General features: G+C 31.4%; 1 protein-coding gene across 2 annotated transcripts in view; it reads left to right on the top strand.

Moving 5' to 3' along the window:
- NCAM2 (neural cell adhesion molecule 2) overlaps positions 1 to 13248 on the top strand; it is a 424349-nt gene that overhangs the window by 368074 nt on the left and 43027 nt on the right. For both annotated transcript variants that reach the window (XM_049785726.1, XM_049785727.1), the window contains exons 14-15: positions 3225 to 3346; positions 11369 to 11549. In XM_049785726.1, coding sequence (XP_049641683.1) covers positions 3225 to 3346; positions 11369 to 11549 — 303 coding nt within the window. The remainder of the gene's footprint in view (positions 1 to 3224; positions 3347 to 11368; positions 11550 to 13248) is intronic.

The raw sequence follows: 13248 nt of genomic DNA, 5'->3' as shown, positions 1-13248 counted from the left end.
AATTTATGAATTTCATTGTACAGCTCTTTTTCTTAAGTGTATATCAAATAGTACATATAAGTATATATTGTATACATCATGAACTATAATATGTAAAATATTAGAAACCTATCTAGATAACATATACAGTTTATTACTCTTAAAAAGGAATTACTGTTGCCTCTATCCTTAAATTCCATGTGAGAGAAAAATGTATTTCAAAGAAAATCAATATTTATAATTTTATTCTTCTTACTGTACTGTTTTGAAGTACTTAAAAGTGAAAATGTTTACATGAAGTTATATTTTAGTTATTTATATGACCTTGATATTAAATAATCAAATAATATCAGAAAATTTTAGTGCATAAAATTGATGATCTTACAATAACTGCACAAATTCGTTTATTTTGTGCTACTTCTAGAACAAAGAAGTCACATTAAATCATCTTATCCTAATTTGTATTATTTCTTACTACCTTTCAATTGATTCTCATAGTCTGTTAAATTTTCCCCCTTTTATCTATTTCTGTTGCTAATGTCTTTTTCAGTCCCTTGCCATTTTTCTCAACATGAATATCCTGAGTGTTAATTCTCGATAAAGTTATCCTAGATAGGTGCTGGAGCGGTGGCGCTAGCCGTAAGGCGTGTCTGCTTTGCACCCACTTTCCTAGAACTGACAGTGAGTGGTTCGATCCCCAGGCGTCCTATAAGGTCCCCAAGCCAGGAGCGATTTCTGAGCCTATAGCCAAGAGTAACCCCTGAGTGTCACCAGGTGTGGCCAAAAATAAATAAATAAACAACAACAACAACAAAAGTTATTCTAGATCAATTTTACACAAATGTAAAAACATATTGAACTCTTGTATAATGTTCAACATTGACCTTCAATCTGGTCTAATCTATATGTACATCTCTTTGCCTGATAGTTTTCTCACTTCTCTCTGACTTACCACACTATGTATAGTATAGGAGGTGAAGAAAATTTTATTCATTTCTCACACACAGGTTTATGATTACATCTTTATTTATCTATTTATTTATTTATATATTTTTGGTTTTGAGCAGTGCTCAGGTGTTACTACTGGCTCTGTTCTCAGAAATCGCCCCTGGCAGGGCATATGGGATGCTCAGATTTGAATCAACATCGGTCTTCGGTGGACCGCTTGCAAGGCAAACATCCTACCGCTGTGCTATCTCTCCAGTCCCTATTTTTCCTGTTTTTATTATTTGCAAGATTAATGCACATCTTACCCATTCAGCACATGTTTTATTCAGTAAGACTAGGGCTCACCTCTCATGCTTCTCTCTTCATCATTTATGTACACTTTCTTTTTTCCTCTATGTATTCATTCAACAGCCTTCTAAGTATTTCAGCCACTAAACCCATTTTCAACTAATAAATAACTGATCTCAGTATATTATGAACTTGCAGGCTTCTCCCTAGCCTAGAGAGTGAGCACTTTGACAGTAATGACATTGGAATATTTAAGATAATGTAATATAGGGGACTGAGTGCTAATACAGCAGGTAGCGTTTTCCTAGCATGCAATGTTGTCTCCTGAGCCTGCCAAGAGTGATACTTGATTGCAGAGCCAGGAGTAAACTTGAGAACTTCTGGTGTGACAAGTATCCTTCCTACTGTACTATCATTCTTATTCTATGAACATTCCTTTGAATAAACAAAAATTGAAATGACAAGTTTTACATGATAAAATGTTAGATATATGTATAAATATTTTAAATATCTGTTAAATATTTTAATAAAAACAATACTAATTGCTGTCTGAGCTATATAAACACCATTTTATTATAAAATGTATATATTCCCATTGATCTTATTTTGGTAATTTTTTTTGGTTATGTTTTGGGGCCACACCCAGTGACATTCAGGGGTTACTCCTGGCTATGCTCAGATATCATTCCTGGCTTGGGGATCTTATGGGATGCCCGGAATTGAAGGCAAAAGCCTTACCGCTGTGCTGTTGCTCTGGCCACTTATTCCAAGTCTTCTAGAGGTCATTAGAGTGACTAGTAATGAGTTTTGATGAGTTTATTTATAAATTATATGTTTTATTAAGATTAAGTCGTACCATCTGAATGTAAATTCAATTAATTTTAATGAAATAATAACACTGTTTAGTTGGTATAATATAGTTGAACCCTGAGAAGATATTATATACTTACCTATTGCCATTATACCCATCTACTATCTTTCCTTGATAACCTGCCATTCTCAAATACATTATTATCTTTGTTATAATTATAATTTAAATAAACACAATTTAGTGAGTAAAATAAACAAGGTTTCAAGCTTTAGATGTATGTATTATTCCAGTTGATTTAGTTTATCTTAAAATTCATCTTAGTAGATAGAATATTGCAGATTTTTTAACATTGCAAACTCTTGATTTTCCCTGGTATAGCATAAGTATTGTCATATTCGATTTTTTAAGAATTGAAGGAAAAAGAGGAAGAGGAGGCTAATGAATATCCAAGAATTTACTCAAGTGACACACAGCAGGGACTCTCATTCCCAGTTTTAAAGCAATGATGGCATCCGTCATATAGAAAACTCTTAAACTTGAATCAGCCCCTGGTTATATTCAAAATATAGAAACATTTTGACATAAATCTTTAAAATGTTAAAAATAATATTGAATGCAAGAATGTTTGGAAAGTGAGAAGGAAAAATAGGAATAGAAGCAGCTTGGTAGTTCTAGTATTACAAAATTTCTTTATGCATATATATGTGCATATATATATATATATACCATTTTAAAAAACAAATGATTTTGAGCCTCAACTTTATAACTAATTGATATGCCAGTATATTTTTGATCAATATGTATTTTATTAATTCTGATGTTATGGTGCTTTATACTAATAAATGTTAATAATGCATTTACAAAAAATACATGCCAATGCAATAGACATTTATATATTTAGACAAATGATTTATACTTTATGGCAATTTTATTCTCAGAATATTGGTACAGGAATATGAGCCATATATTTGGCTCTAGATTTCATTATTTTGTCGTGTTATTTCTAGGTTAATAAATTGTTATTTTATACAATGTAGAAGAGAAAGTTGTATTTAGAAGTTGTATTTAAAACAAAAGAAATCAATAAAAAGTCAAGAACACATTATATATTTTGATGATACTCATTATTGTAAATAGCATTTTTTTTTAGGAATTTGAGATTTGTGCCAATATCAAGAGTGTTGTGTTGTATATTTAGGTGAACCAAGTCCTCCCTCCATACACGGGCAGCCAAGCAGTGGGAAGAGCTTTAAAATCAGTATAACTAAGCAGGATGACGGAGGAGCACCTATTTTGGAATATATTGTGAAATATAGAAGTGTAAGTGGTTGTTTGTTTTAATCATTTTTACAGAATGTTTTAAAATTGCATTAAATTATATTGTATTTATAGACTTGCTGAGCATATGAATATCATGTGCCTACTACCATCATAACATGCAGGGGACTTTTGGAGCAAATTTTTCATTGCTCAAATGGATCATTAGTAATTGTAAAACATGCATGATTTGTATTTGTGGCTATTTTTTTCTTTGGTTATGATCATGATATTCTTGATATTATTCTTAGGGATCACTCTGGACAGTGGTCTGGGGATCATATGCAAACCAAATGGACCTTATCCCAACTACTAGTGTCTTACTAGAAAAACTATAATTTAGGAGAGAGACAAAAGCGATAATCACAGTGTTTTCATCTGTGATATCAAAGTGTGAAATGATATTTAGTAAAATTTCAGAAATTAGATATCATTTACCCTATTTTTTCTGACAAATTTAGAATATCATCTACTACTCTTGACAAAAGTGTTTTGGGATAAGGCATTTTGTCAATTCTAACTATGTTTGCTATAATTATTAGCATTTGACACCTCAGATAAATTACTTGAATTAAATTTTTTCAAAGAATAGCTACACTGAGGCCTACATGATGAAGTGGAAATAGTTTATTCAAGTTTAATTAGCACTAACTCTTATGGGACATTGTTTAAGAGCTTCCTTGAGTCTTCTAATATGTGTTTGCTGAAATAAGTCTTATGAATTCAGAGTGCTGCAGAAAGTAGTCAGATACCCTTCACCTTAGCTGAGAATAATGCTCAAAAACTAAAATTAAAAGTAATTACTCCTGACAATATGTTAAGTGTCGTTGAGTCCTCTGCAACTGTGGACATATAAAAGTGAAGCGATTTTAATTTAAATTTTGTTAGGGTACCTTTAATAAATTTTAATATAGTTCCTATGCCAATCATTGATTTTACATATTCAACACCTTATTAATAAATTTAGTTTATAGTTCTTAGCACATAGTGATTAAATTACTGCTTCATAAGAGTACATAAATAAATGTTTATTACCATTTTCTCACACGTGTGTAATTTGCTAGTGCATAATAGTGATGTTTTTTCTTCATGTCTCTCAATTGTGTGGTTGGTAAAAAAATTTTGTTTTGAAAACAGAGCAGTATCTTATTTCAGGCTTAAATTTAATCTTTATAATTTAATATCATTTAAATGTTAATCCATAGTTAAACTTAGGCAGTTCAATATTTTCAGTTGAAGATGATCAGTTGTAGGACATACTTTGTTGCAGATATTATTATTAGGAGTAGCATTCAGCTGTTTTATACTTTGGATTATCTACTATAGAAGTGTCATGTCTCTGCCCAAAAATAACTGGGATGATTTCATGTTTGCCTGGGAAGCTGTTACATCAGACTTCTTACATTAAACCTTTGGCCCTTTTAATGTGGCCAACTGGAAAATGTTTAAAAGTGGTAGAGTTTTTCTAATGATAATAGCCCTGAATAAGGTTAATAAATTAAACTGGACAAATGGACCATTTGCCTACCATTGTATTCAGTTCAATTTAATAATACAATGTGTAGATAGATGGTGACACTATGAAATCATGTGGTAAGCTCAGAAATACAGTGTTAATTATATTAAAATGTCCAATATATTCTTTAAATTTGCCATACTTGCCTAAACTGATTTTTGACTTGTCCTTTCTAAATAATTAGCAGGAGAAATAGATGTTATTTTGATTATTTCAATCAATAACATATGAAGCATTAATACATAATTAATGAATAGATAATTAAATAAACAAATGATTCATTTATTTTAGGAACTTATACCAAATAATTTTATTATATCGAATTATATCTATTAATGGCCTTCATTTATACAACATGAATATTTTAGGAATTCGGTTATTCCTTACAATGCTAAAATCCAGGCATGAAAATTACTTATTTTCTTGTGTTTTCTTCTTTATCATATTTCATGTAGATTATTTTTTTCTTTCCTTTCTTTTTATTTGATTTTTGGATCACACCTGTCAGACCAGGGTTTACTCCTAGCTCTATGCTCAGAAATTACTCCTGGCAGGCTCTAGGGACCATATAGGATGATGCTGATTAAACCTGGGTCATGTGAAAGGCAAAGACCCTTTCGCCACCCTTGTCCCAATTTTGTTTTCTTAAGGAACTATCTTCAAGTTCATATTCATAGTGTGAAGAAAAAGTACAAAAAGTATAATAGGCTATATAATTTGAATTTTGGAGAATTTGTGCCAGTATGTATTTTAACAATACAAGATAGTTATTTTTAACACTATTAAACGTAGTTAAAACTATACTTCATGAGTACTATTAATATACAGTTTTTTCTACTAAATAGTTCTAGTTGTATTAGTGTAATTATTTTGTCATCTTAATTGCTGTATTTATTTGATAATTGTAACCCAGAAACAGATCTTTTTGGGGGGAGCCACACTCGGTGACGCTCAGGGCTTACTCCTGACTATGCACTCAAAACTCGCTCCTGGCTTGGGGGACCATAATGGATGCCCGGGTTCCAACCAGGTCCGTCCTGTGCAGCCGCGTGCAAGGCAAACACCCTACCGCTGTGCTGTTGTTCTGGCCCCAAAAATAAATTTATTTTTGACAATCTTAGAAGCTAACAGAAAAATATCAAGATGAAGACAAATTTTTTTACTTGAATTTTCTCTCATTGGGTGGCAAGTGGTCACTAGCTTTCTGAGACCTAATTTCTTTACTGTATACAGTGTCTAAAAGAAAAATATTAGTCCTTGAATTACTAACCTTAATCTTCATTACTTCTTTGATGTTTTGCTATACTCTCCTCTACAGTCTTTAATTCTTTAAACTTTCAAGAGTATTTGTTTGTTTTGGGGCCACACCAGGGGGCACTCGGGTTACTCCTGGCTCTCCCTCAGAAATCTCTCATGGAAGGCTTTGGGACCATATGGGGTGCCTGAGTTTGAATCAGTTTTTTCCCGGTTTGGCCCTCATGCAAGCAAATGACCCCCTCTGAGCTATCACTCTGGCCACTCAAGAGTATTTATTAAATGGTCTTCTTATAAAGATCAAATTGAACATGATAACCTGAGCAGTTCAGAACTATGATTTACTGGTAATCAGTTTCTACTCTGAAAACTACAAAACACTTTAACAGGAAAGACAAGTTTAAAAGTAGAATTTTAACTCCTAAGGCAAGAGTTATATGATCACCCTTTGTGATCCAAAAAAAAAAAAAAAAAAAAAAAGACAATTCTTCCTCTCAGTCATATAAAAACATATAAATAGTGAAACAAAAAGATACAGCTTTACTTTTTTTTTCCTGAGATGAGAATATTGAAACTTATATATTTTGTATGTCTTAGTGGAAATGAAGACTGAGATCTTAACATGAGACATTCTAGTCTAAACACCTGCATTGGTAGAGCTGAATTGAAATCTCTTTAGAAGATTATCTCAGATTTTCAACTGCTCTTCCTTATCACTGTGTAATTTAATGACGGGCCTTCTATAATTTAAAAAAAACTAAAATAAATTATATTCCCAATTTTTAAATTATCCCTTCCTTCTGCACTCTCTTTATTCTGAGACCATCCATGATATCTGGGTCCAATTGGAAACCTCTGAATCAATGTAGAGGCATGTTAATGTGGTCAAGTAATATCTGATCTTAAGAAATTATTTTCTCCACATTTTCTATATCAAAAGGTCACTTCTTAACGTTAAATATTAGTGTATCCAAAATATGCAGTGGCCAAACATTTATAGTGGCATTTGCTTGATATTTACATCTGTATTAAAATAACACCTATTTCCAAAGTATTCTTAGTCAACCATTTTATTTTTATGATTTAAAGAACCTTCCACTATTTGTATTTCACAGTAGAGTCAAGGGTACCTGCTGATTAAAAAAAAATTTCTAACGATATCTGAAGTAAGTTTAATTTAATTTTTATGACCTCTATTACAAGAAAATTTGGAATCCGGAAATTTACACCATTTTGATTTTCAGTCTATTATTTCTTTGAATCTATCTTTACATTAGTAAGGCTAAGGATAGATGAACTGTAAATAATGGAAAGCAAAATTAAAGAGACAGATATTTTTATGAGGGATAGTTTTTAGCAGATACAGAATCTAATTATTGAATTTTACCTGATTGCTTTAGGGGAGTAAAGAATTATTCTGAGTCAGGGACCAAATGCGGAATTGAGTACAACCCAGTCAGATGATCATATCTTTGGAGTTATTTTCGTACTCTTTTAGTCATGTTTATTTTTCTCAAGAGGGTGGTGGGTGTTACTAAGAAGGTAGTTGAATGTGAAGCACCAAGTTTGTGGTGCTGTTAAGTTCTGCAGTGCCCAGTATGACCTGAACTATTTTGAACATCCTTACTGTTTCCTAATGCTGCAGATTTTGTTCAGAAATCATAAGGAGTTGGATCAAGTGAGGCTCCTCTCTATACATGACAATGCACCTTAACCCCTGCACTATCTCTGTACCCTCCCAACCACAATTTAAGAGATGGTGCTTCACTTTCTAAATTATAAACTAAAGAACACCTATATATTTTCCCCATAGTTGGTAAAGCACCATCCTTTGTTTAATTTTTCATGATGGAAGATATAATGTATTAGAATAGAGCTAGAATAATTTTTAAAAATTAGATATTTCCATGGACAGTTGTTGAAAATTAATGTTTCTGACTATTTCAGTTAGGTTAAATCATTTATGTGAAGTATAAAAATAGGCTTAAGAATCTCATTAAAATCAGGGGAAATGAAAAGAATTATTTTATGTACTAAACAATTTATATAGACTGTAAAATGATATGAATTATACCAGCCATGCATTTTTAAACATTTGCATGATTTATTCTTTATTTCTCTAATTTATGATAGCTATAAGATTAGAACTTAGTGTTGGCACATTACATAAATTATTTTTGCTAAGAAGATCTAAAGAAAACTGGTATTTAAAATCTAATGTATCTTTAGGAACTTGAAAACATATCTGACTTAATCGACCTACTTAACCTATGGTAGATAATACTTTGTATCTCAGTAACTTCAGAAAAAAAATTAATCTTGAAATAGGTATAGGCATTAAGATAATCGTTAGTAAAATTGACATTGTGATAATTATTTTATTATTTAAAACATTCAGTTTCATGGAAACTATGTGTAGATGTACAAATGGAAATTTATTTATAGCCATTGGTTTAACTTTCAAATATTTTAAATGATGAATCATTTTAAAAATGGGCAGGCATAAGTTTCTTGATAACTTTATGTCAGCAAAGAGAATATATTTATGTTCACACATGCATTAATAATGTCAATAGTGGATTAATAATAACAGAGGATTTGTTGTCTGTATCTATGAGTCAATGATATTATTTTAGTTTACATTGTATAATTAATCATATAACTATATATTAAAATATTATTTAAGATTATATTGATTATACATTCTAAAATACTCAGTGACATGCTTATTAAATCTAATAAAAGCAGGGGCTCTCTATGCGAATATAAAAATCAAAACAAATTACATTTTTTTACACCTAGATAAACATTTAAAAAGTTCTCCTGTAATTATTATGATTTTAAAATAACTACAAGTAGGTATATATAGTCTACATAGTATATATATAGTATATATAGTAGTGTATAATGTGTGTGTGTATATATATATATATTTATATATAAGTATATATATAAAGTAGTGTCATCTAGTCTTACTACCTACTTCGTTAAAACATTTCTTAGAAGGTCTCTATCAAAGAAAAGTACCCATCATTTTTTCAGTAGCTGCCCTTCATTATTTAATTGGCTTATTAATAATAAGCCAACTCAGCAAATCATCTCATTAAGTTACCTAGGGGAACGTTTTGTAACTAGATTATCTTAAACCGTTCCCTGGGCATTTAGGCTCTGTAAATTAGGCACTTTACCAATGAATAATTGAGATTTTTGATGCCTAAGGGAGTGTTGGAAACACCCACTTAATTTTTTTCCTATTTCCTAGTAATAACAATGCAGGATTAATAAACATTTTTAAAAGACAAATGATGAAAATGAGATTTATTTAAACTTAAGAAGGCATTAAAATCATTTTATTATCTTGGGCTAAAATTTCAAATATTTCATTGGTATCTCTCAACACTCCCATTCACAAATTTAATAAAAAAAATATTCAGTTGTAATTTTTCCTATATCTATACCTACCACAGGATCTATTATCACAAGAGTGAATATTAAACAGGATATTCTATCATCCTGAACTTTATGGAAAAGGTGGTAAATGATTTCTTTATAAAAACAGACATTATGAAAACAGATGTTTTCATTTATATATGAACTTGATTAGATTAGTTAAATGATAGGTCATTTTAATTGTTGATTTTAAGTGTTAAATGGCATGTCATATTTTAGTGAGAGGTAATTTAAAACAAGCATAATGTTTCCTTATCAAAATGTTTTAGTTAAAATTTTTTTTTTGGAAGAGGGATGTTGGTTTTTTTTTTGGCCACACCCAAAAAGCTTGGGAGTTACTCTTGGCTATATGCTCAGATATTGCTCCTGAATTTGGGGATCATTAAGGGATGCTGGGGATCAAACCCAGGTCTGTCCTGAGCCAAACGTGTGCAAGGCAAATGCCCTACCACTCAGCACCTATTACATGTTAACTTATATCTACTTAAAGGAATAAGACAACAACAATTAATCTTAGACTTCCTACTAATTGCCTAGAATGTGAGATTTTCAATCATTGTGATTTTTTTTAAATTGAAACTAAGCCTATTTTAAGGGATCATTATTCCTTCCACTAACTAGATAATAATAAATGGAAATAAAACTGGAATAGTAGTGTACTATATCCAGTAATAATATTGTTTTACCCAAATATTTTCTAGCCCAAAAGCTCTGTTAGTTGAACTACTTTTAAACTCTGATGTAATGTCTGTTTTTTTATAAAGAAATCATTTACCACCTTTTCCATAAAGTTCAGGGTGATAGAATGCCCTGTTTAATATTCAATCTTGTGGTAATAGATCCTGTGGCAGGTATAGATATAGGAAAAATTACAACTGGATAATTTTTTATTAAATTCGTGAAGGGGAGTGTTGAGAGATACCAAGAATGATCACAAGTAATTAAAGCTAGCTTCCTTACTTTATACTTCTTGATTTACTCTGCATTCCCTAGACCATTTTTCCAAATTGTGTTTTTTTTCCAATATATCTCCTAATGCCTTCAAAATTGGATGTTATTCCATATTGTCCTCGAAGAACAACCATAAATTATTCATGAGCACTAACCTCTTAACATGATCAGGTGAAACCCCCAGACAAAAATGAAGCATTAAAACTGAGGTACTTTAAATCCATAAATTATTCCCAGACTAAATTTCTGAGACACATTATATCTTATTTTTTTTTTTTTTTTTTTGGTTTTTGGGCCACACCCGGTGACGCTCAGGGGTTACTCCTGGCTATGCGCTCAGAAGTCGCTCCTGGCTTGGGGGACCATATGGGACGCCGGGGGATCGAACCGCGGTCCGTCTCCTAGGCTAGCGCAGGTAAGGCAGGCACCTTACCTCGAGCGCCACCGCCCGGCCCCATATCTTATTTTTTTCTTTCAAAACTTGGACAACAGTTCTAACAATTACAATAATTAACATAAAGTTTATATGTCACTTGAAATATCACATTGAATTAAAGTTAATAATCAACAAAGAACACAAAAGACAAATTAATAGTTACTAATAATAAAACTTGCACTATCACTTAATCATTAAGAATTGTGAATGGTATCTATGGTTAATGTACAAGGCATTTCAATTTGATGGTAATGTCTAAGAAATTATAGTGTCATCGAAAATAACTTTGTCCATCCATGTGCATGATAAGAACATGGTTTTGGGATATTGAGAAAGCAACATGTTTTTTTTATCAAGTCAGTACAATTTAAATTACAACGTTACTGTATTTAGACATATATCTTTGTTTTCTCTACAGAAAGATAAAGAAGATCAGTGGTTAGAGAAAAAAGTGCAGGGAAATAAAGATCACATTATTCTGGAGCACCTACAGTGGACAATGGGGTATGAAGTTCAAATTACAGCTGCCAATAGATTGGGATATTCTGAACCAACAGTCTATGAGTTCAGCATGCCACCAAAGCCCAACATTATCAAAGGTAAGTTTTGCTTATGTTTGTTTTGGCATAAAATAAATAGTATACCTTCTTTCATTATCTCTTATTTTTGTATTAATATTAAGAACATGAAAGAATAGGTTCTAGGATTTAGTAATTATTATTTCAGTATGCCACATCAAGATTTATTAATGACTTATTTAGCAGTGGTTATTATTTAATTACACTTCAATAATTTTAGTGGTTGTGATAGGGAAAAAATAGGCTGAAGTAGAAAATGGATGGTAGTAATGACTCATGAAAGATACCAAGAAAAAATTCTATAAAGCTTAGAAAAGCTATTAGTAAAAAAATAACTCAATTGATTATATTTGAACATATCCTCAATATCTGGGATTAGGTTTTCAACGATAATACCTGACCAAACATTTTATTTAAATAAAAGTAAAATCAATCGCATGGTTAATAGAAATACCACAGATATAAATCTCCAAAATAAAAACGCACTTAAATATTACTTATAGTTAACAGTTTCAGATCTGGAATCATGGTTGAGCAGTTACTGTGCTTGCAGCCGACCTGGTTTCATCCCTGGCACCACATATGACCGAAAATTATCACAGTAAGGTGTGGCCTCAATATAAATGAAACAAAAGAAAAACAGTTTCAAGGAAGCTCACACAGTTTTTCAGAAAAGTCCATGTCAGCATTTTAAAACAAATGTAGAGTCACCGTCCATTTTCGGCGTATTTGATTTTTACCCCAGTTTATCACTTTTCTCTTCTTCAAACAAAACCACATAATTGGGACTATTTAGTCCCGCCTCCCAATTAGAGGAGGAAACAAAGGAGGTACCAAGACCAAAACAGGTGTAAGACCACTAAATAACAAACTAGACTCAGAGGGGACCACGTATTCTAGCAGCCCCGGAGGTGACGGGAGGAAGATATGGGAGGGAGGATGGAAACGGAAGTGTAGGGAGGATAATTCGGTGATGGGAACCCCCCTGATATTATGTTGATACGTACCTAAAATAATATTGTCAACAATATGTAAGCCACTATGATCAAAATAAAAATTAAATTAAAAAAAAGAAAGGCCAAAAAAATATGGACTCAATCTTTATTTAAAATATAATGCTTATATTTCTACATAATTAATATTAGCAAGTTTATAGGATAGATGTTGAATGCGATATTTTGATATATATTAAAAGATAAAATGAAAGAATTATCCTGATTCATAACTACATTTAATTCTTACTGAGTCAGAACTTTGATTATATCATAGCATTTATTGTACCCTTAAATATAATCTTGACTGCATATTTGTTAATATTATGCAAACATACATATGCATGTAAGTATACATGCATTACATGTATATTTTTATGAATACATTTATAAAGAATAGAATATTACGAATTTTATAAGCATGGCTTATTTAATTCATTATAATAGAAAGTGAGTGTTGATACATAATATTTTGAGATGGGAGAAAAATCAGATTTCTTGTGTCATTGATTTCCTTTTGCCCTTCCTATAATTTTAAATGAAATCATGATATAGTTTTTATATTGTACATTATATTTATAACTAGAAACAGTTTTAATAACTAGTCTATCCAAAATAATTACTACTGGGCCCAAGGGATAGCACAGTGGTGGGGCTTTTGCTTTTCATGTGGCTGACTCAGGAGGGACCTGGGTTTTATTCCCAGCATCCCTGCATCCCATATGGTT

Source organism: Suncus etruscus, chromosome 13 (assembly GCF_024139225.1).
Source record: "Suncus etruscus isolate mSunEtr1 chromosome 13, mSunEtr1.pri.cur, whole genome shotgun sequence".
Lineage (NCBI taxonomy): Eukaryota > Metazoa > Chordata > Mammalia > Eulipotyphla > Soricidae > Suncus > Suncus etruscus.
This window is presented reverse-complemented; position numbering and strand designations above follow the sequence as displayed.